The sequence below is a fragment of the Balaenoptera physalus genome, assembly GCF_965194825.1.
Source record: "Balaenoptera physalus genome assembly, chromosome: X".
Lineage (NCBI taxonomy): Eukaryota > Metazoa > Chordata > Mammalia > Artiodactyla > Balaenopteridae > Balaenoptera > Balaenoptera physalus.
In genome coordinates, this window is record NC_138903.1 from 61,459,726 (window position 1) to 61,482,080 (window position 22,355).

A 22,355-nucleotide genomic window follows, 5' to 3' on the forward strand; every position below is an offset into this window, starting at 1 on the left:
AGGCGCTGGGAATCCAGTTCCAGTCGGAGCTCAGCGCCGCGGCCGACTCACGCCTCGCGGGTTCGTATCCCCAGCGCCTGGCTGGCGGACGTTGCAGGGATCTTGACTGAGTGAAATCGATCCTCCGGCGGCCGGGGCGGAAAAGCTCCCCGCGCGCGGAGCTCCGCCCCACGCCGGGATGGGCCCCGCCCCCGCCCCCGCCCCCGCTGCGGTTGGTATTGTCCAACGGTTCCCGGCGTCCCTCGGTTTCCCTCGGTAGTTTCCGGCAATGATCGAGAGTTTCTAATGTGCCCCCTTGTTGTCTCTCGGCTGCCGTCCTCGCCACCGCCGCCCCCCTTTTCGGCTCCCTCTCCCCCTCCCCCGCGGCCGGGCCCGGCTGGCGCCTCTGGTGCTACGGGCTGGGCAAGATGGCGGCCTTCGGGATCTTGAGCTACGAACACCGGCCCCTGAAGCGGCCGCGGCTGGGGCCTCCCGATGTATACCCTCAAGATCCCAAACAGAAGGAGGTGCGTTCAGAAATCCAGGCTCCCACGGGGCCAGGGGCCAGCCATCGCCATAGGAGGAAGAACTGATGGCTCGGGGAAGGGGGGGGCGGGGCGGTTCGGTGGGAGCGCAAGTCCCGAAAGGGGGAAGAGTAAAGTGGGCTGGTGTAGGAGAGTAGGACCTAGTGGGGGTGAGGGGTGGTTCCTGGGCGCGAACCGGGAGTGATATCGGGGCCACGCTGGAGGCGCCCCCCTCTCCACACACACACAGCTCAGAAAGTTGTCTGAGGCTGCTGGGTGAGCTACGGCTGCTTGCAAGCTCGCAGGGGCAGAGTGCCGTTGAGCGAGCTCTGGGGAATTGGGAATCTTAGTGAGGGTGGGGTCCAAATGAACATTTGGACCGAATATCCGAATCCTCCTCCTACCTTTTTCCCCCCTTGTTCCCCTCTCTTCTGCCCTCCTCTCCCACCACCCCCACCCCCACCCCCACCCCCACCCCCAAGGGAAAAAAAAAAGCTAAAATGTCGTTTTCCTGCCTCAGGATGAACTAACGGCCTTGAATGTAAAACAAGGTTTCAATAACCAGCCAGCTGTCTCTGGGGATGAACATGGCAGTGCCAAGAACGTCAACTTCAATCCTGCCAAGGTGAGACAACCCTGCCAGGCTGAAGGAAAAGGCTGGAAGAATCTGAGAAGGGGCAAAGGCCCTGGGTTGGGAAGACTTAAAGGGATGACCTAAATGGCTGAGTTTTCCTTCATAACCTAATGCTACCACATTGGCATTTGCCCATCAAAGGCACAACCACTTCTTTGCCCCTTCTTCCCACCCTGAGGTGTACTTTTCTTCCCTCAGATCAGTTCCAACTTCAGCAGCATTATTGCAGAGAAGTTACGTTGTAACACCCTCCCTGACACCGGTAGAAGGAAGCCCCAGGTGAACCAGAAGGACAACTTCTGGCTGGTGACTGCACGATCCCAGAGTGCCATTAACACCTGGTTCACCGATCTGGCTGGCACCAAGCCACTCACACAACTGGCCAAAAAGGTGAGGTACTGTTTCCTGTTCTTCAGGCCAAGGAGGGGAGTGTGGGTACCAAGTACCCTCCGATTCCCAGATGAAGCTACACGGGTGCCAGCTCATGGAGGTGAGAGAGGTCTCACTATTTGCGATGTCCATCCAGGTCCCCATTTTCAGTAAGAAGGAAGAAGTGTTTGGGTACTTGGCCAAGTACACAGTGCCTGTGATGCGGGCTGCCTGGCTCATTAAGATGACCTGTGCCTACTATGCAGCGATCACAGAGACCAAGGTTAAGAAGAGACATGTCATTGACCCTTTCATGGGTGAGTAACTCCTAATACCAGAGGTTCCACCACTGATCGCTTCCAGGAGTGGTAGAGAGACCCTTGCAATTATTCTCCTTCCTCATCTGTATTCCTTGCTTCTGCTTGTATCTTGCATTCACTCAATTAGTAAGCATCAAGTATCTTGAGTATCTACTGTATGCATGTACTGGGCTATAAAGATGACCACTACCTAATCCCTGCCCTTAGGATGCTTATAGTCTAGTGGGGATGCTAAGGCGTATGTACGAATCCCATAATTGAATATAGAAGCGTAGTGTCAAAAGTGGAGGCAGAAGGTTCTTTGAGAATTCAGTGAAGAAAAAGATTACTTTCTTTTGGGGACACCTGGGAAGGCTTTAGGAAGGTGGCATTTGTTTCTTTGTTTGTTTGTTTTGTTTTAATTAATTTTTTTGAAGTATAGTTGATTTACAATGTCGTGTTAGTTTCTGGTGTACAACGAAGTGATTCAGTTTTACGTATATATACATATATATATATATATATATATATATATATATATATACACTCTTTTGCATATTCTTTTCCATTATTGTTTATTATGGGATATTGAATATAGCTCCCTGTGCTATACAGTAGGACCTTGTTGTTGAAGGTGGCATTTGACTAGAGCCTAAGGGGATGAATAGGATTTAGAAGTATGGTGACTGGGGGTGGGGGACAGAAGGTGTTCTAAGCAAAGGGACAGTATAAAATAGCCCTATTCCCATCTTTCCCCTAGAATGGACTCAGATCATCACCAAGTACTTATGGGAGCAGCTGCAAAAGATGGCTGAATACTACCGGCCAGGGCCTTCCGGAAGTGGGGGCTGTGGTTCTACTATAGGGCCCTTGCCCCATGATGTAGAGGTGGCAATCCGGCAGTGGGACTACAATGAGAAGCTGGCCATGTTCATGTTTCAGGTAGGAAGAAGGCATGTCGTGTGGGACGTGGGATTGAGCCTGACCTCACACTCTGCCAGCATAGAACAGAATCTGCCTGCCACCTTGCCCCACTCATGGTTCTCTTCATTCTTTCTTTTACTTCCTCTGCCTCATCTCTGATAGTCCCTCAGCAAAACTAATCCTCTTCCCATCCCTTGTACCCATAGGACGGAATGCTGGACAGACATGAGTTCTTGACCTGGGTACTTGAGTGTTTTGAGAAAATCCGCCCTGGAGAGGATGAATTGCTTAAACTGCTGCTGCCCCTGCTGCTTCGAGTAAGGCCTGGGATTTGGGGGGTCTAGGGAGGATGTGAGGAGATATAAGACGTGAAAGCAATGTCCCTTGGAGAGAACTGTTTTTTGTTTGTTTGTTTGTTTTCCTAACATTTATTTATTTATTTGGTCGCACCGGGTCTTAGTTGCGGCTCCAGGGTTCCTCAGTTGTGGCAGGCGAGCTCCTTAGTTGTGGCATGCAAACTCTTAGCTGCGGCATGCATGTGGGATCTAGTTCCCTGACCAGGGATCGAACCCAGGCCCCCTGCATTGGGAGTGCAGAGTCTTATCCACTGTGCCACCAGGGAAGTCCCCAACTGGGGGGTTTTGATCATCGTGTCTTGACAGTACTCTGGGGAATTCGTTCAGTCTGCATACCTCTCCCGCCGCCTTGCCTACTTCTGTACACGGAGACTGGCCCTGCAGCTGGATGGCGTGAGCAGTCACTCATCTCATGTGATGTCTGCTCAGTCAACAAGCACACTGCCCACGACCCCTGCTCCTCAGCCCCCAACTAGCAGCACACCCTCTACACCCTTTAGTGACCTGCTTATGTGCCCTCAGCACCGGCCCCTAGTTTTTGGCCTCAGCTGTATCCTTCAGGTAGGTACTAGGTGGGCCCATGGAAGTATTAAAAGGCATCTTGAGAAGACTCAGGTGCCTGTCCTGGAAAATGGGAGCGGTTCTAAATTGGAGGCGAGAGTAGGCACTGAGTACTTGCTTGGAAATTGTTGGCTTCTCATTTCTGGGGTCTTAGTTCCTTTTCAGTTAGTTCCCTTCCAGGTCTAAATAGTAGGCCCAAAGCCTTTTAGGAGAGTGGATGAGGGGAGGGGCTCAGAGATGGAGTGATGCCACCCCAGGGGCTCAGAATAACTTTGGATCAGAAACTGAAGGATTGGGTCTTATAATGGGCTTCTAGACAGGTAGCCGTGATAACTGAGTTTGACTTAGCTGTTCCTGTCTGGCAGACCATCCTCCTGTGTTGTCCTAGTGCCCTGGTTTGGCACTACTCGCTGACTGATAGCCGAATCAAGACTGGCTCACCACTTGACCACCTGCCTATTGCCCCCTCCAACCTGCCCATGCCAGAAGGCAACAGTGCCTTCACTCAGCAGGTAAGTCTGACCAATAGCCTGGTATCCCCAGGCAACTGGGATGTGAGAGGCTTAAGTTACTCTTTCAGAAATAGTGATTCGGAGTCTGCTACTATTCTTTTAGCCTGGAGCCCTGGCCTTTTTTGTATGCCTTGCTACATCCTTAAAGCCTTCCTCTTTGTAGGTCCGTGCAAAGTTGCGGGAGATTGAGCAGCAGATCAAGGAGCGAGGACAGGCCGTTGAGGTTCGCTGGTCTTTTGATAAGTGCCAAGAAGCTACTGCAGGTGGGTGCCAGAGGACAGACAGTAAGAAGGATGTTTGAGGAAAGGATGGGGACGGTAAGGACATATAGATCTGAAAGTTGGAGTACATCGGGCCTCTAGTTAAAGTCCCCTTTACCACTTTTCCTCCTCAGGCTTCACCATTGGACGGGTGCTCCATACTTTGGAAGTGCTGGACAGCCATAGTTTTGAGCGCTCTGACTTCAGCAACTCTCTTGATTCCCTCTGTAATCGAATCTTTGGATTGGGGCCTAGCAAGGATGGGCACGAGGTAATAAGCAAGAAGGGGAAGAGAAGAAGTGAAAAACAGAGCAAGAGCAACAGTATATATGAGGGAAAGGCTTGGCAAGGCATTGAAACCAGAGGATGTCTGAAGAGACAGCCGGTCTTACTGGGCCTAGGATGTTTTAAGATGGGGCCTAGTCGCTGGGAGACTGGAACTCGGTTCTTTGTCCCCAACTCTACCTTACTCACCCCTTTGGTCTTCCTTTGGTCTCCAGATCTCCTCAGATGATGATGCTGTGGTATCATTACTGTGTGAATGGGCTGTCAGCTGCAAGCGCTCTGGTCGTCATCGTGCGATGGTGGTAGCCAAGCTGCTGGAGAAGAGACAGGCAGAGATTGAGGCTGAGGTTAGGGGGCCCATGGGGCAGTGGCAGCTGGGGTCGGAGCCACATTGAGCTGGTAGTGGGACCAAAGTTGAAGTTGTGAGAGTGAAGAAGGGGTAGAGAATGTACAGGGAAAGTTGAGGACATAAGGCAAAAGTAGAAAGGAGTGGGTCGATGTCAGAGTTAGAGAAGTGACCAAGGCTGCAGCTGGGAGACGGTAAAGAAAATGGGAGTCAAGGGGGGGAGGGTAGAAGTGAAAAGCTTGGGATGGATCCAAAATAGGCAGTGGTTCAAGGATTGCACATGGACGAGTGAAGAAACAGGTAAAACCCAATCCTACAGTTTGTTCTCTCATCTTACAGCGTTGTGGAGAATCGGAAGCCGCAGATGAGAAGGGTTCCATAGCCTCTGGCTCCCTTTCTGCTCCTAGTGCTCCCATTTTCCAGGATGTCCTCCTGCAGTTTCTGGATACACAGGCTCCCATGCTGAGTATGGACCCCTGCCACCCTCTGGTTACCTCTGCCTAGACTCACCCATCCCTGTCATCAGAAAGCATATGAAGGGCCTTCTGGATATATTTCTGTCTTGAGCTCTATGCAGAATGACTTTTGGACATAATTCTAGCCTTTGCTCATCTTACAGTTTAACAGAGTAGAGAAAGAGAAGAATAAAAGCAGGAGCATACGATCGAAGCATTTTCACGTATAAATAGCAGAGATGCTGTATTCCTTTATGAGATGGTGTGTGGGGCAGGAGTTGGGGTAACCAACCACACTTTATCCCTCAACAGTTTTGGTTTTATTGTTGTTGTTGTTGTTTTTGGTTTGGCTTTTGGTTTTTTGGGTTTTTTTTTTTGAGTCATTGCTATTCTTGCCTACTTCAGGAACCCTAGGAGCACCATGCCTTAGGTGTGTCCCTCTCTCTTTCTGCCCGTCTCTTTCGTGTTCCCCTAACTCATCTTTTCTCATCCCTTCTCTCCAGCGGACCCCCGAAGTGAGAGCGAGCGAGTGGAGTTCTTTAACTTGGTACTGCTGTTCTGTGAACTGATTCGACATGATGTTTTCTCCCACAACATGTACACTTGCACCCTCATCTCCCGAGGGGACCTTGCCTTCGGAGCCCCTGGTCCCCGGCCTCCCTCTCCCTTTGATGACCCTGCTGATGACCCCGAGCGCAAGGAGGCTGAGGGCAGCAGCAGCAGCAAGCTGGAGGTGAGGGGGCTTTTCCTTGCCCTAGATCATTTCTTCTGACAGTCCCATCTTCCTGGCTCCTGGAATCCTCTGGGAATCCTTTACCTAGTGACGAGGGTAAGATTTGCTTAGTGCTTTGCAGTTTAGCAAGCACTCTCATGTCACTTTTTTTCATTGGATCCTCACAGCAGCCCTGTGAGGTATCCTTTTTTTTTTTTTTTTTTTTTTTTTTGGCTGTGTCGCGCAGCTTGTGGGATCTTAGTTCCCCCACCAGGTATCCAACCAGGGTCCATGGCAGTGAAAGTGCTGAGTCCTAACCACTGGACTGCCGGGAATTCCACCTTGTGAGGTATTCTTATCCTCATTTTAAAGCTGAAGGAAACCAAGGCCTGTGGAGGTTAAGGGACCAGCCAAGGCTTGCATCTGGAACTGGTGCTTTTCCCAATATGGTCTCCTCTCTTCGACTCCCTGGTCAACTTTTCTAGATGGTGGGGAGCAGCTCCTCGGGGCTAAAGCAGCTTCGCTTCTGTTCTCTGCCCTCAGGATCCAGGGCTCTCGGAGTCTATGGACATCGACCCTAGCTCCAGTGTGCTCTTTGAGGACATGGAGAAGCCTGATTTCTCAGTAAGTTAGATCCTGGTGTGGGAGAATCCAGCTCCTGAGGTCCTCCCGTTATGCCACTTTGGGGAGTTTCTTTGTGCCCCCTCATCCCTTTGTCTTCCTCTAAACGTTCTGCCCTTTCGCCTTTCTCTTAGTTGTTCTCCCCCACTATGCCCTGTGAGGGGAAGGGCAGTCCATCCCCTGAGAAACCAGATGTTGAGAAGGAGGTGAAGCCCCCACCCAAGGAGAAGCTAGAAGGGACCCTTGGGGTTCTTTATGACCAGCCGCGGCATGTGCAGTATGCCACGCACTTTCCCATCCCCCAGGTACCGTTCCCCAACACCTTGCGACCATCTGTTCTGAGCCCAGGTTTCTGTCCAAGGACTGTGCCGAGGGGTTGGAGCTGTCCTTGAGGGTGTGGTATGCTGGGAAGGGCTTGAGCACTGGGATGCTGAGGGGCATGGAGCATGCTTTTAAGAGGAGGGAGAGCGATCCATGCTGGAGTCTGATGGTGCCGCTGGGATGCAGGAGGAGTCATGCAGCCATGAGTGCAACCAGCGGTTGGTCGTACTGTTTGGGGTGGGAAAGCAGCGAGATGATGCCCGCCATGCCATCAAGAAAATTACCAAGGATATCCTGAAGGTTCTGAACCGCAAAGGGACAGCGGAAACTGGTGGGTTTGAGGTGCCTTAAATGGATCTCCCCCAAAAAGCGCCCTAGTCAGTCTTCCCTTCCCCAGTGTAGGGAACTCCCAGTCATGTCCCGATGTCCTGTCTCTTGGAGTCTCCTGAGAGCTCTAGTCCTTTTGAAACTTCCCCCCTCATTCCCCCCCTCTGCAGACCAGCTTGCTCCTATTGTGCCTCTGAATCCTGGAGACCTGACATTCTTAGGTACCTCACAGTAAGCCCCATACTGCCCGCCCTCCCTCTCCCTTCCCTCCCTCAACCTAGCACCTCCCTGTACGTATTCCTCTAAGGTCCACATAGTCTGTGGTCCTCCAAACCTTTGCTTCACTGTCCCCTTCCCTTCATCCCTCCCCCGCCCCTTCCTTGACCCTCCCTTCCCGTCTTCCCTCTTCCTTCCTTCCCTCTCTCCCTCCCTCCCTTCCTTCCCCTTCCCCGCCCATAGCCTTCTCTCCATACCCACCCCCGACCCCCAGTCACCTAGTTATCTTCCCTGTCCTGACTGGTCCCTTTCAACTGTCCCCTCAGGTGGGGAGGACGGGCAGAAGCGGCGGCGCAACCGGCCTGAAGCCTTCCCCACTGCCGAGGATATCTTTGCTAAGTTCCAGCACCTTTCGCATTATGACCAACACCAGGTCACGGCTCAGGTGTGGGCGTAAGCCCAGCCCCCTTCCCACATTCCGGCCTCCTTGTCCCGTTTTCCTTTCCTCCTTGTCTTCCCCCACCCCACCCCACCCCCGCCTCAGGCAGGCTAAGCCTCCTGGTCTCATCCCCTTCCACCATCCTTTCCTGCTTCCCTGGTTCTTGCCACCTCTCTCCACTCCTGTCTCACTCCCACTGCCCTTATCAGGTCTCCCGGAATGTTCTGGAGCAGATTACGAGCTTTGCCCTTGGCATGTCGTACCACTTGCCTCTGGTGCAGCATGTGCAGTTCATCTTCGACCTGATGGAATATTCACTCAGCATCAGTGGCCTCATCGACTTTGCCATTCAGGTGGGGAAGTTGGGGAGATGAGGGTGGAGGAAGGGGTTTGTGCTGTACAGGGTCATAAGGACAGGAGGAGAGGCTCAAGCCAGTGTCCCAGGCTATTTGGAGGGACCGAGAGACTAGTGTGGGGGGAGTGACCCATGAGCTAAGCCAGCAGGAATAGAGACTCAAGTGCTCCCTGGGGAGACCCGAGAGACGGATTAGAGCACTGGGCACAGACTGTCCTCCCATCGTGAGGTTCATAGGATTGTATCCCGGAGACTGGTTAGATCATTGACGTGGCTTGTCGTTACTAGAATAAAGGACAGTGGTGTATGGCACCAGGGCCCTTCCAGGCTGAGGCAGCTCCAGCAGGAAGGGGCTCCAGTTTTCTCACAGGAAGGGGGGTTATGTGTAATACTCAAGGCCTCTTCTCATTTCTCAACCCCCGCTCACTCTGCTCTAGCTACTGAATGAACTGAGTGTAGTTGAGGCCGAGTTGCTTCTCAAATCCTCGGATCTGGTGGGCAGCTACACCACCAGCCTGTGCCTGTGCATCGTGGCTGTCCTGCGGCACTATCACGCCTGCCTCATCCTCAACCAGGACCAGATGGCACAGGTCTTTGAGGGGTAAGCAGGGCTTCAAAATGCAGGGCCCTGGTGAATGCTGGTGGAAGTGGCCTGCAAAGAACATGTGGGGCTCTCACTGTGCGGAAGTGCGTGCCATTCAGGTGGGGAGGGGAGAGAGTATTGCCGAGGGACGGGAATCTTTGCGCCCCGGCCTGCCATTGCTCCAGGCACACCTCTTGACCTCGCCCCTTCGTGACAGGCTGTGTGGCGTAGTCAAGCATGGGATGAACCGGTCCGATGGCTCCTCCGCAGAGCGCTGTATCCTTGCTTATCTCTATGATCTGTACACCTCCTGTAGCCATTTAAAGAGCAAATTTGGGGAGCTCTTCAGGTAAGAGAGGTGGGAGGTAAGGGGTAGAGAGTGGGACCTCGTCCCGTCTCCTTCCCGTTACTGCCCCACTCAGGAGCAGAGCACAGCCCAGGACCCTGCTGTCTCTGCAGGGTCATTTGGGGATGGTGTCCTCTGCGTGTTCTTGGTTCCTGAGAGTGGGCCTCCTTCCTCATCAGCCTTGCCTCCAGCCCATGTCTGCGGGGCCCACACTCCTCCTCCCCGCCTCCAGAGGCCCCTGTGCCTTCTTCCCACTGGGTTCCTTTCCTGCCCAGTCGGTCTGCTTTGTCCCATTTCCCCTTTTCTTGCCCTAAGACCCCTTGTCCCTCACATTCTCCTTTTTTTTCTTTTCTCCCCTTTCCTGACCATCCCTCTAGCTCACTAGCCCTTCCTCAACGCTGCTCTCTCCTTTCCCCCACCCCTGCAGCGACTTCTGCTCCAAGGTGAAGAACACCATCTACTGCAACGTGGAGCCGTCAGAATCCAACATGCGCTGGGCACCCGAGTTCATGATTGACACTCTGGAGAACCCTGCCGCTCACACCTTCACCTACACAGGGCTAGGCAAGAGTCTTAGTGAGAACCCTGCTAACCGCTACAGCTTTGTCTGCAATGCCCTTATGCACGTCTGTGTGGGGCACCATGATCCCGATAGGTATGGGGCGTACTGAGTGAGGAATGGGCACCACGCTCCCGCCTGATATTGGGAGGGATGAGATGCCTGGGAAGTACTGCAACCTTGGTTATGGCCGGGGTGGAGATGAAAAGTTAATGAGTCTGAGGTTTTGCCGGAACAAGGTTTTTCCTGAGGGCATTTGTACTTTTCCCCAGGGTGAATGACATCGCAATCCTGTGTGCAGAGCTGACCGGCTATTGCAAGTCACTGAGTGCAGAGTGGCTGGGAGTGCTTAAGGCCTTGTGCTGCTCCTCTAACAATGGCACTTGTGGTTTCAACGACCTCCTCTGCAATGTAGATGTGAGACTGGGGGTGGGGGAGTGCCGGACACCGGGCATTTCCCAGGGCAGGGGTCTGCTCCCAGTAATCACAGGAGCGGAGGGACAGAGTTTTGCAGAGTGGAGGCCAAGCGCTCTGAGTAGCCGCCCTCTCTCCACACTGAGTCCTGGTGTCTGTCTGCTTTTTTCCTCCAGGTCAGTGACCTGTCTTTTCATGACTCCCTGGCCACTTTTGTTGCCATCCTTATCGCTCGGCAGTGTTTGCTACTGGAGGATCTGATTCGCTGTGCAGCCATCCCTTCGCTCCTTAATGCTGGTGAACTACCAATCCATAACCCCTAGAATGTCTAGAGCCCCCGGTCTCAATACACACTGGACGGCCGCACTCTGGTTGTTCAGTGTGGGGCTCCTGGTGGCACCAGAGGCCAGTCCTGTGGTGCGCCTCAGGCTGGGAGGGGCGTCTTTCTAACCCTGCATTTGCAGCCCCGATCTTTCCGGTTCCTGACCCTTCCAGGTACTCCCCTTACACTGCAGAACAGTTTGCTACCCCACCTCTCCTCCTATGTTTTATCTCTTTTCGCCTGGCCTCAGCTTCCCTTTTAGCCCCTCACCACCTACAGACCCACATACCGTCCGCCTTCATCCTTTCCCCTCTGCTTTGTCTTCCTCTCTGTAGCTTGCAGTGAGCAGGACTCTGAGCCGGGGGCCCGGCTTACCTGCCGCATCCTCCTCCACCTTTTCAAGACACCTCAACTCAATCCTTGCCAGTCGGACGGAAGTAAGTGACCTCGATCCGAGCCGGCCAGCCGTGGAAAGTGTGGCTACCCCACCCACACCGTTTCTACTTTTGCTTCCCCTGACTTCAGCTGTCTCCCCAGACAAGCCTACGGTAGGAATCCGCTCCTCCTGTGACCGCCACCTGCTGGCTGCCTCCCAGAACCGCATTGTGGATGGAGCTGTGTTTGCTGTTCTCAAGGCTGTGTTTGTACTTGGTATGGGGGTAGGAAGGGAGTGGTGCCAGAAGTGTGTATAGGGTGGAGCGCCAGCTAAACTACAAAGGACAGTCTTTCTCTCTCCTGAAGGTGGTCCCTCTGACCTTTGGGGAGGAGACGAGGGAGGGAAGTATATTTCTGTCCCATAGGGCAGGATCTGGGGAGTTGCTGCTTCTGTGGGTCTGGGGTGGGTCTCCACACAGCATTCGGATCTCACTCTGCCCTCCCTATCTCCTGCCTGTGAACCACAGGGGATGCGGAACTGAAGGGTTCAGGCTTCACTGTGACAGGAGGAACAGAAGAACTTCCAGAGGAGGAGGGAGGAGGTGGCAGTGGCGGTCGGAGGCAGGGTGGCCGCAACATCTCTGTGGAGACAGCCAGTCTGGATGTCTATGCCAAGTACGTGCTACGCAGCATCTGCCAGCAGGTCAGTCTCACCTTCCCCCCACACCTCCTAAACGCCGCTATATAATATAGTCCTGTTTCCTATCATGATCACACCACCTCCCTGCCATACACCAACCCCCCAGTCCATCCCCCTTATTCCTAACCTGCTTACTGGTTGCCCCAGTCCCCTGATTCTCGGCTTCCTCAGGAATGGGTAGGAGAACGTTGCCTTAAATCGCTGTGTGAGGACAGCAATGACTTGCAAGACCCAGTGTTGAGTAGCGCCCAGGCCCAGCGCCTCATGCAGCTCATCTGCTACCCACATCGGCTGCTGGACAATGAGGATGGGGAAAACCCCCAGCGGCAACGCATTAAGCGTATTCTCCAGGTAGGCCAAGGCGATGGGGGTCTTGGAGGAGGCAGTGAGGCCTGAGCCTGGGGTGAAACGATGGGAACCTTGAGAGAAAAAGAGAGAGGGAGTTAAGTAGGAAGACGAACGAGGATGTGGGTGAAAGGTGGTGAGAGAAACAGCTCCAGCATGGGTTTCGAAGTTAAGCCAACATGGTCTAGACTCGAGAGTGAACTGTTGGGTGAGTGCACAGCTATCTGGAGTAGGACTCTAGCTTATTAGTGGGAGGCATAGCATCTGGGAGGCCTAGTTTTTGGCCTTGTATGTTTGGCATGTTGGTCATGGCTCAGTCATGAGTAGTAATACTACCGAAGAGCTATTTCTTATCGAACGGCTGCTTCACGCGGGGTACCATGCTCAGCACTCTACGTAGATTTTCTCATTTACTCTTTACAACCCTGCGAAGTAGGTAAGAATATCCCTATTTGACCAGTGAGGAAACTGAGACTTGAAGAGGCTAAGTAACTTGCCCAAGGTTCAGGAACTCACACAGCTAGGAAGTTTAGAGTCAGTATATGAGCCCAGGTCTGCCTGTGCCCTTCCTGCCTCACCACGCTGCTGCAGACATTCATGTGACTGGAGGGTGGAAAAATAAAGCCGTTGAGGAAAAGCTAAAGGAATGAGGCCTCTTCAGCCCAGAGGAGATAATGCCAAAGAGAGATTAGCTGAGACTAGCCTTCGGGTCTGTAAAGGACTTTGAGCAGCTGGTTGGAAACAGGAGCGGCGAGCTTCAACTTCAACATCAAAGATTTAGGTTAAGCATTAAGCAGAACTTCCTGATGCTAAGGAATGTGAGGCTCTGGAACAGGAAACTGGGGAAAGATGTGAAATATTTCCAGAAGCGCTTTTAAAATAGGAGAGACTTTTCAGTCATTTTGGACTATTTAGGTATGATCGTCCCTAAAGAGGGGACATAGAGGTCCCTTTCAGACCTCCAGGCATATGTGATTCATGGTTGTGAGAGATCAGGAGCTGGCATCGGGGTGCTGAGTGGCTGGGATGACACAATCATGACTAGCTTGTGGGTGGGGTCTCTGTCACAGAACTTGGACCAGTGGACCATGCGCCAGTCTTCCTTGGAGCTGCAGCTCATGATCAAGCAGACCCCTAACAATGTGAGTGGTGCCCGGGCCCTCTCTTTTCCCATGCTTACTTCCAGCGACACATGTCAGGGAGGTGGGCCGCCATAGAAGAACCTAGGTCCTACCTTTGGGTTCTGGAGATCAGAGAGGATGGGAAGATGGCGGACGTTTGGAGCCGATGATAAGGGACATGGGTTGGGAGTGTTGGGGCTCTGAGCTGTGGGGAAGGTTGGTGGCGGTGGCCATAGAGGCTGTTTCTGTGGCCACAGCTGTAAGGAGGTATGTAAAGGAGAAGACAGTGGGCCATTGGAGAAATACTACGAGGTGCTGGAGGACATGACACCCAGCAGAGTTGTGTCCGTTAGCCTCCCATCAACCTCCATGGATGCCTTCCTATGTCCTCATCTCCCAGCTCTCCTACCATCTCTTTGCCTTTGCCGCCAGCTACCTATTTAGCACCCCTGTGCCTTTCATCCTCCTCAGGAGATGAACTCCCTCTTAGAGAACATCGCCAAGGCCACAATCGAGGTTTTCCAACAGTCTGCAGAGACAGGGTCATCTTCTGGAAACACTGCAAGCAACATGCCCAGCAGCAGCAAGACCAAGCCCGTGCTCAGGTTGGGTAGAAACGTGTTAGGACCCATCCCCTTCTGAGTTTTCTCCTCTGGTAGTGTAAATGATTTCAGCCACCTGGAGATGCCAGGCATGTCCATCAGGAAAGGAGAGGATGGGTTGTTCCAACCTTGCCCGGCTCCTCTGTAACCCTGTGCGTGCCATCTCTCCAGCTCCCTAGAGCGCTCTGGTGTATGGCTGGTGGCTCCTCTCATTGCCAAACTGCCCACCTCAGTCCAGGGGCATGTGTTAAAGGCTGCTGGGGAAGAATTGGAGAAGGGCCAGCACCTGGGTTCCTCTTCGCGCAAAGAACGTGATCGACAAAAGCAGAAGAGGTAAAGCGGCTACGAGGGGGCCGGGATTGAGGGGTAGAAAGGAGAGGAGGCATACCCAGGGAAGAAGAAAAGTTGGGGCAAAGAGGTGAGGATCAAAATCAGAAAAATGGACAGAGGATAAGAATGATAGTTGAGCAAGAGGCTAGATCTTAAAAGAGTAGAGTCTGGGGCTCAGAGGAATGAGGTTGGAAGTTGCCTGACCTACAACCCATGGTCCTGTTCTTTTCCTCCCGTCTCTAGCATGTCCCTGTTGAGCCAGCAGCCCTTCTTATCCCTGGTGCTGACGTGTCTGAAGGGTCAGGACGAGCAGCGCGAGGGACTCCTTACCTCCCTCTACAGCCAGGTCCACCAGGTACAGGTCTCTGGGCCCTGGAGCCGAGCAGGAGGGCAGAGAAGGATGCAGCCAAGAGGCCACTGAATCTTCAGTGTTTTCTGACAAGAACACCCTGGGTGCTTTGGCATGGAAACGAGAAGATCCCTGAGCTGTGTGTTGTACTTGTTTTTATCTTAGATTGTGAATAATTGGAGAGATGACCAGTACTTAGACGATTGCAAGCCAAAGCAGCTAATGCATGAGGCGCTCAAACTGCGGCTCAACCTGGTGAGAGAGGGAGCTGGGGAGAAGAAGGAAAGGGGTGGGGCTAGGACTGCAGACAAAGAAGCCCCAGCCCAGGGAGGCGAGGGTGAGGATGGAGGGCCCAGGCTCTTCTGGGTCTTCACATATTAGCCCAGCTCTCCTAAAGGACGCAGGACCTGAAAGTGGTTAAGGAGACTGGATCCTTGCAGGAACCCTGCCTCAGTATCCTAGATTCTGGCTGGGCCCGAGAAGCCCTAGACATCTATTGTGAAATGTTGAATGAGATCCTGGACGTCCTTTGGTCCAACTCCATCATTTTATAAGTAAGGAAACCAAGGCCGAGAGATGTCAAGAATTAAGTCGTTGGCCTGAGATCATGTAGCAAATCATAGGTACAACTGGGACATTGACCTCAGGTGTCCCGAGTCACATCCAGCCCAGGTTCTAATCTAAGCTTTCCTTAAATGCTGCACTCCGCCCCTGAGCCATCTGACTGACTTGTTGTGGCCCTGGCAGGTGGGGGGCATGTTTGACACCGTGCAGCGCAGCACCCAGCAGACCACAGAGTGGGCTGTGCTCCTCCTGGAGATCATCATCAGCGGCACTGTCGACATGCAGTCCAACAAGTAAAGCATCCCCATCCCCTCCCTCCAGTTTTGTACCCGAGAGGATCCCCTTCCCTGACACCAGGTGCACAACCCGCCGCAATTGGTGTGGCTGATACTGCGGACTCCGCGGTCCGGGGTTGCCCACACGGTTTTCGTGCCTGCTCCCTCTCGTGTCCAGCCCGGCTGTCTCTGTCTGTCTGAAACTCTTTATCCTCTGGTTTTCCCCCCGGCTTCCTGACACAGTGAGCTCTTCACCACCGTCTTGGACATGCTGAGCGTGCTCATCAATGGCACCCTAGCTGCGGACATGTCCAGCATCTCCCAGGGCAGCATGGAGGAAAACAAGCGTGCCTACATGAACCTGGTGAAGAAGCTGCGGGTGAGAGGAGGGGGCGAGGGCGAGGCCTAGAGGCCTGGGGTCTCAGCTCCCTATTCCCTGACCTTGCGTTTTCGGTCCAGCCTCAGCGACATCGTCCTGCCCAGAGCCCCCTACCCTTCCCTTGCACGTCTGTGTTTTCTTCGTTATTCATATGGTAAGGATTTACCAAGTGTCTTCTTCGTGCCAGCTTCTGTGCTATCCCCTGAGACTTCCCGTCCCTCTTTTCCTGTGTCCTTGAACTCTTGTCCTGTCCTTCTGTGCCTGCAGAAGGAGTTGGGGGAGCGCCAGTCAGACAGTCTGGAAAAAGTTCGCCAGCTGCTGCCACTGCCCAAGCAGACCCGAGATGTCATCACATGTGAGCCGCAGGGCTCCCTTATCGACACCAAAGGCAACAAAATTGCAGGCTTCGACTCCATCTTCAAGAAGGAGGCATGTTCCATTGTCTTCCCATACCCTGCTCCCCGCTCCCCACCTTTGTTCCCCTTTGGGTCAGAGCCTCCCCTGCATTAACCTCTGTAGCTGCAACAGGTTTATCAGGCTCTGTGGGCGAGAGCCATCCCTGGGGTGTTGAGCTAATCACTTAATTTTCCTCACATTTCTTCTTCCCATCCTGGGAGTCTCCGTCTCTTTCCTTGGTCTCTCCCTTCACCCCTCCGCACCTCCCATCACCCCCACCCACCTTTGTACGTACCACCCACTTCTCAGCACCCTACCCTCCTCTTTCCTCTGCCCCACCTGCCTCCCATACTGCTCCACCCCGGCCTGCACCCCCTTTATCCCTGCATCTCTCTCCCCACGACCCTGTCAACCCATCTCTGCACAGTTTTCTCTGTCCCCTCTCTTTGTCAGTTGCAGTATTTGTTGAGTAACCATAATCATTGTGTGTAGTAGAGGGAGAGGAGAAAGAGAACACGGAGTTCAAAAGCCAAAGTCCGACCCGTCCATATAGCCATACTCTTCATTCTTTTCCTGGCTCAGTGTGTCTCTGTCTGTGTTTCTGCCTGTCTTTGTCTCTCTCTCTCTCTCTGCCTGTCTCTCTCTTCCTGTTTTTCTCTTTCTCTCCCTGTCTGTCTCTCTCTCTGCCTGTTTTCAGTCTCTCACTGCCTTTTCTTTCTCGGCCTTCCTGTTTCTGTATCTGTCTTCCTCTGTCAGTGTCTGTCTCTGTCTCCGTCTCCCTCTGCTCCCCCCCATCTCCTCTTAACTCTCTCTCCTCTGTGTGTGTGTGTGTGTGTGTGTCCGTGTGTCCGTGTGTCCATGTGTCTTCCTTTCACCATCTTCCCTGAATCTACCCATGACTTTTTTTTTTCTCTTATTGCCAACAGATACTTTTCCCTCTCCTCCAAGTCCTCAAGTTTTCCAAGTCTTCTGTCTTCTGTTTTCCAAGTCTCAACAGCTCACTGTTTCTCATTTTCCGGAGCAGGGTCTACAGGTTTCCACCAAACAAAAGATCTCCCCCTGGGATCTTTTTGAAGGCTTGAAGCCATCAGCGCCACTGTCTTGGGGCTGGTTTGGAACAGTCCGGGTGGACCGGCGCGTGGCCCGCGGAGAGGAGCAGCAGCGGCTGCTGCTGTACCACACGCACCTGAGGCCCCGGCCCCGCGCCTATTACCTGGAGCCGCTGCCGCTGCCGCCGGAAGATGAGGAGCCCCCAGCCCCCGCCCTGCTGGAGCCTGAGAAAAAGGCTCCAGAGCCCCCCAAAACTGACAAACCTGGGGCCGCTCCCCCCAGCACCGAGGAACGCAAGAAGAAGTCCACCAAGGGCAAGAAACGCAGCCAGCCAGCCGCCAAGACAGAGGTGAGCGCCGCTGCCACCTCGCCACAGCCCCGTCGCACCCCTTCCCCAGCCCCTCTCTCTTCCTGGTTCTGTCGAGCAGCTGGTTTGTGGGAGGGCTGGGGGCATCTGGGGAAGGGGTACCTTTAGAATTAGAACAGGGAACCACGTACATCCAGCTCCTGTTCCCCCCTCCTACCCCACCTGACCCCAGCCCTCTCCCCTTCCTCCTGTGCCGTTCACACAGGACTATGGAATGGGCCCAGGCCGGAGTGGCCCCTATGGAGTGACAGTGCCTCCGGACCTCCTGCACCACACCAACCCTGGCTCCATATCCCACCTTAGCTACAGGCAGGGCTCCATAGGCCTCTACACCCAGAACCAGCCACTGCCGGCAGGTGAGTGCCAGCTACTAGGCACGAGAGCCTGACCCGAACATGCCTTCCGCCTGAGGGGCGATGCCACTCCTCCCAGGAGCTGTGGATGCCCGGGGCGCTGAGCAGGGCACAGAGGGACGAAGAGCCTAAAGAGGTCAGCCTGCTCCCCTTTCCAGGTGGCCCCCGTGTGGACCCGTACCGCCCTGTGCGGTTACCGATGCAGAAGCTGCCGACCCGACCACCTTACCCTGGAGTGCTGCCCACCACCATGACTGGCGTCATGGGACTGGAACCCTCCTCCTACAAGACGCCTGTGTACCGACAGCAGCAGCCTGCGGTGCCCCAAGGACAGCGCCTTCGCCAACAGCTCCAGGCAAAGATAGTGAGAGGGGCCGTAGGGAGGGCCGTCAGGGAGAGGGGCTTTTGAGGGTCACAGGGATTGGGATCTTCACAAGGACACACAGAGTAGGAGATACAAGAAACGAGGTGGCAGAAAGCCCTTCCTGAGTTTGAGTTTGTCTCCTTTTTCTCTAGCAGAGTCAGGGGATGTTGGGACAGTCATCTGTCCATCAGATGACTCCCAGCTCTTCCTACGGTTTGCAGACCTCCCAGGTAAGGGCACGAGATGGTGAGAATCGGGGAGCTTGAGGCAGGCTGCGCTGCACAGTCTTGGCCCTGACTCCGTCTCTCTTCCTTCCCTCCAGGGCTATACTCCTTACGTTTCTCATGTGGGATTGCAGCAACACACAGGCCCCGCAGGTACCATGGTGCCCCCCAGCTACTCCAGCCAGCCTTATCAGAGCACCCACTCTTCTACCAATCCTACTCTTGTAGATCCTACCCGCCACCTGCAGCAGCGGCCCAGTGGCTATGTGCACCAGCAGGCCCCAACCTACGGACACGGGCTGACCTCCACTCAAAGGTACCCAAGGGAGCCAGGGGTCGTGAAGACACACTGAGGCTTTCGATTTGGGAAAACCTGGGCCTGGAGGTGATGGGACTAGTCAGAACTTTTGGAGGCATCAAGAACACTTATCTGGCCACCTGGCCTGTCGCCACAAAATGCCAGAGCTGGAAGGGACCCTGGCGGCCAGTATTCTCACACCTGCTTCCCAACATTTCTTCGAGGACCAGAGAGGGGAAATCATTTATATATGACTAAGAAAAGGAAAGATCTGGGGTTCATAGATGCAGTGTGTGGTAAGGAGTCATCCAGCCACTGTTAGAGCAGTTTAGTGCTGGAATGGACCAGCGAACACATTCTCCCACCATGCTGAACGTCAATCAGGCCTTGGTTAAGACTTTGGAGTCATGGCTTGAGGCTCTGCAGCTTAGGGTTGAGAACACTGCGGGGTGGACCAGAAGAAAAGTCCCTTACTTAGACGTGCCTTAGGCCCACTGTGTGGCCAGCACTATGCTAGGACCAGGTGGGGTGAGGAAAGCTATTTGAAAAAAATACAAAGTCCCTCACCACAGAGAATTTCTACTATACCTGGGAAGAGGAGACTTACTCAGAAGAACACTTAGGGAACACAGTGATGAAAGATATAATCAGCTGTGCAGTTGGGTGCCGTGAAGTAAAATGGGAATTCAGGAAGAGTGCGGGATGATATCACTGTGGGCCTGAGTCACCAGAGAAAGTTCCGTGAAGGAGGTCAGACTTGAGTTGGCCTTTGAAGCATAGCTGTGATTTGGATTTGCAGGGAGGAGGAGAAGGAGGGGGATCCCAAGTAGAGGACGTAGCCTGAACAAAGACATGGGGACCTGAATGAGTAGGGTGGCTGGGAGGACAGGAAGGAGAAGAGCTTGGCTGGAATGTAAGACTCGTGCCAGGGAAGGAGTAGGGACAGGCTGGGAGTGGGCAGGTTGAGAGAGAGCCTTGAACGTTCAGTGAGGGATTGAGACACAATCCCAGAAAGCACTCTTTTTTTTTTTAAATTTATTTATATTTTATTTATTTATTTATTTATTGCTGCATTGGGTCTTTGTTGCTGCGCGCGGGCTTTCTCTAGTTGCGGCAAGCAGGGGCTACTCTTCGTTGCGGTGTGCGGGCTTCTCATTGCAGTGGCTTCTCCTGTTGCGGAGCACGGGCTCTAGGCATGTGGGCTTCAGGAGTTGCGGCACACAGGCTCAGCAGTTGTGGCTCGTGGGCTCTAGAGCGCAGGCTCAGTAGTTGTGGCGCACGGGCTTAGTTGCTCTGCGGCATGTGGGATCTTCTCGGACCAGGGATCGAACCCGTGATCCCTGCATTGGCAGGTGGATTCTTAACCACTACACCACCAGGGAAGTCCCCAGAAAGCACTCTTTTGATCAGGAAAGTGATGTGATGATTTGGGCGTGTTGAGAGATTAACGTGGAATTCATGGAGAGGATGCATACGGAAGGTGACAGAAGACTTGAGACGGGCCCAGCCAGTAGCCTGTTGCAGTGAAGTACAGATTGGGGTTAGGAAGGTGTTAGGAGCAATAGAACTCAACAGTCTCCAAGACCCTGACGTGTTACTGGGGACCAACAACAGTGATAAGCAGAACAACCTCAGTGGGTATCTATAGAATGCCTAGCCTGTGCTAAGACTGTGTTTCATTTTCATAAGAGAAAACCAGCTACAACAGAATTGAAAAATTCCTAACCACGAAGGTTAGGAGCCACTGAAATGGGGTGTTGTCTTTGCTCCTCATTCCCCAACCTAGCAATCTGTCAGAAGCCAAAAAGGCTCTTCTGGTTGGTGACAGCAGGAGTGAATGAAATGGCCTGTTGATGTTTCTTTGGGGTCAGGGACCTGGGGCTCATCTGCCCCCACCCCCTCCCCACAGCCCATGCCTTGATCTCTGCGCCTCCTTGTCTTTGTAGGTTTTCCCACCAGACACTGCAGCAAACACCCATGATAGGCACAATGACCCCACTGGGCGCCCAGGGTGTCCAGGCCGGCGTCCGGTCGGCTTCCATCCTGCCTGAGCAGCAGCAGCAGCAGCAGCAACAGCAGCAGCAGCAGCAGCAGCAGCAGCAACAGCAGCAGCAGCAGCAACAGCAGCAACAGTACCACATCCGGCAGCAGCAGCAGCAGCAGATCCTGCGGGTAAGGGCCCTAGGATTTTCATCTGGGACCTGGGAGCCCGAGGAGGAGGAGGAAGGGGACTGGGAGCAGAGGAGGAGGAGGGGGAGGAGAGGCACAGGCTCTTCCAGGTGGTTTTCAACACTGAATGAGGCAGTGTAAGGACGTACCCCGGCAGGGCAGCTGGCACGTAGTGGGGGCTTAAGAAGCCAGTTCCTTCCCTCCCCCTTTTTCCGGGGGTCCTGGTGGGAGAGAGTTGGGGGTCATCTGCTTGGTGCTCCAGATTTGATTTTCTCTGCAGCTCTCTGAGCGGGGAGGGCAGCGGACCCAGAGTTCCCACCCTGTGCTTCTTCCCCCATCCCCATCCCTCCACCACTGAGGTTCAGCCCCTTGCTCTCCTTAGACAGATCTCTTCTGTCTCCACAGCAGCAGCAGCAGCAGCAGCAACAGCAGCAGCAGCAGCAGCAGCAGCAACAGCAGCAGCAGCAGCAGCAGCAACAGCAGCAGCAAGCACACCAGCAGCAGCAGCAGCAGGCAGCTCCTCCCCAGCCCCAGCCCCAGTCCCAGCCCCAGGTAGCTGCTGGATTCCAGCCCCGGGCTCTGGGACCGCGGCCCAGGCTGGGGACAGTGTGCAGCCATGGCGAGGCGGGAGGCAAGGCAGGGCCCTCCGCCGAGGGGTGGGGACATGAGGACAGGGAAGGAAGGGGACGGTTCGAGTTCAGTCTTCCACTTGCCGTTCTCACCTCAGTTCCAGCGCCAGGGGCTTCAGCAGACCCAGCAACAACAGCAGACAGCAGCTTTGGTCCGGCAGCTCCAACAACAGCTCTCCAGTAAGCCCGCCCTTCTTCCCAAGGAGAGCCCCACGGAATAACTGGGGGTCCGGCGGGGCGGGGGAGGCCAAAGTAGCTGAGGTGATTGCTTCAGGCCCCGGTTGTGAGGGGAAGCGTTGCCTTCCATCCCTTCCCTCGGTGCCTGAATGGCTCTCCTCAATGCAGACCGCCACCCCTGCTCGGCCTCCCACCCCTGATAATCTCTGGTTTTTCACAGATACCCAGCCACAGCCCAGTACCAACATATTTGGACGCTACTGAGCCACCTGGAGGAACTGCTTGTGCACTGGATGGGGCCCCACCCTTTCCTCTTAATTCCCAGTCCCCTTCCTGGGCTAGCACCAGTAGTGGTTGGGGCTCTTCCCTCAGGCTCCATTTTTAATGAGTTTTTAGTATTTTTGTTAATGTGAGGCATTGAGCTGTTGGGTTTTGTATATTATTTATATAGAGACCCCAGAGCTGTTGCACCCAATACACAGAGCTTCTTTGCAAAGGGAGTGTGTGAGTCTGCATGTCCGGGAAGGGCGGGCTCTCGGAAGGGTGCGGGCCGGACCAGCAAGTCAGCA

General features: G+C 54.0%; 1 protein-coding gene across 9 annotated transcripts; it reads left to right on the forward strand.

The window, feature by feature from the left end:
- The first annotated feature begins 248 nt into the window (after positions 1 to 248).
- MED12 (mediator complex subunit 12) lies at positions 249 to 22,282 on the forward strand. Of its 9 annotated transcripts, none has more exons than XM_082445925.1 (46): positions 249 to 506; positions 1,024 to 1,128; positions 1,336 to 1,527; positions 1,664 to 1,823; positions 2,566 to 2,747; positions 2,936 to 3,046; positions 3,392 to 3,646; positions 4,012 to 4,158; positions 4,322 to 4,421; positions 4,553 to 4,689; positions 4,919 to 5,050; positions 5,389 to 5,515; positions 6,008 to 6,237; positions 6,760 to 6,840; positions 6,972 to 7,142; positions 7,345 to 7,489; positions 7,656 to 7,706; positions 8,028 to 8,146; positions 8,350 to 8,493; positions 8,933 to 9,096; positions 9,296 to 9,427; positions 9,852 to 10,079; positions 10,256 to 10,400; positions 10,574 to 10,694; positions 11,055 to 11,156; positions 11,257 to 11,370; positions 11,622 to 11,797; positions 11,966 to 12,145; positions 13,210 to 13,281; positions 13,732 to 13,865; positions 14,034 to 14,195; positions 14,436 to 14,547; positions 14,707 to 14,796; positions 15,289 to 15,398; positions 15,624 to 15,759; positions 16,027 to 16,188; positions 17,180 to 17,554; positions 17,745 to 17,928; positions 18,084 to 18,289; positions 18,442 to 18,519; positions 18,612 to 18,666; positions 18,742 to 18,829; positions 20,758 to 20,983; positions 21,386 to 21,532; positions 21,708 to 21,789; positions 22,007 to 22,282. In XM_082445925.1, exons 1-46 carry the CDS (start codon positions 408 to 410, stop codon positions 22,048 to 22,050), a joined length of 6,513 nt encoding a protein of 2,170 aa, XP_082302051.1. In that variant the 5' UTR covers positions 249 to 407; the 3' UTR covers positions 22,051 to 22,282. The 9 variants fall into 9 exon arrangements, with proteins under 9 accessions (XP_082302051.1, XP_082302052.1, XP_082302045.1 ...); XM_082445926.1 differs by having other exon boundaries at positions 18,445 to 18,519; XM_082445919.1 differs by having other exon boundaries at positions 18,612 to 18,829.
- The last annotated feature ends 73 nt before the right edge of the window (positions 22,283 to 22,355 follow it).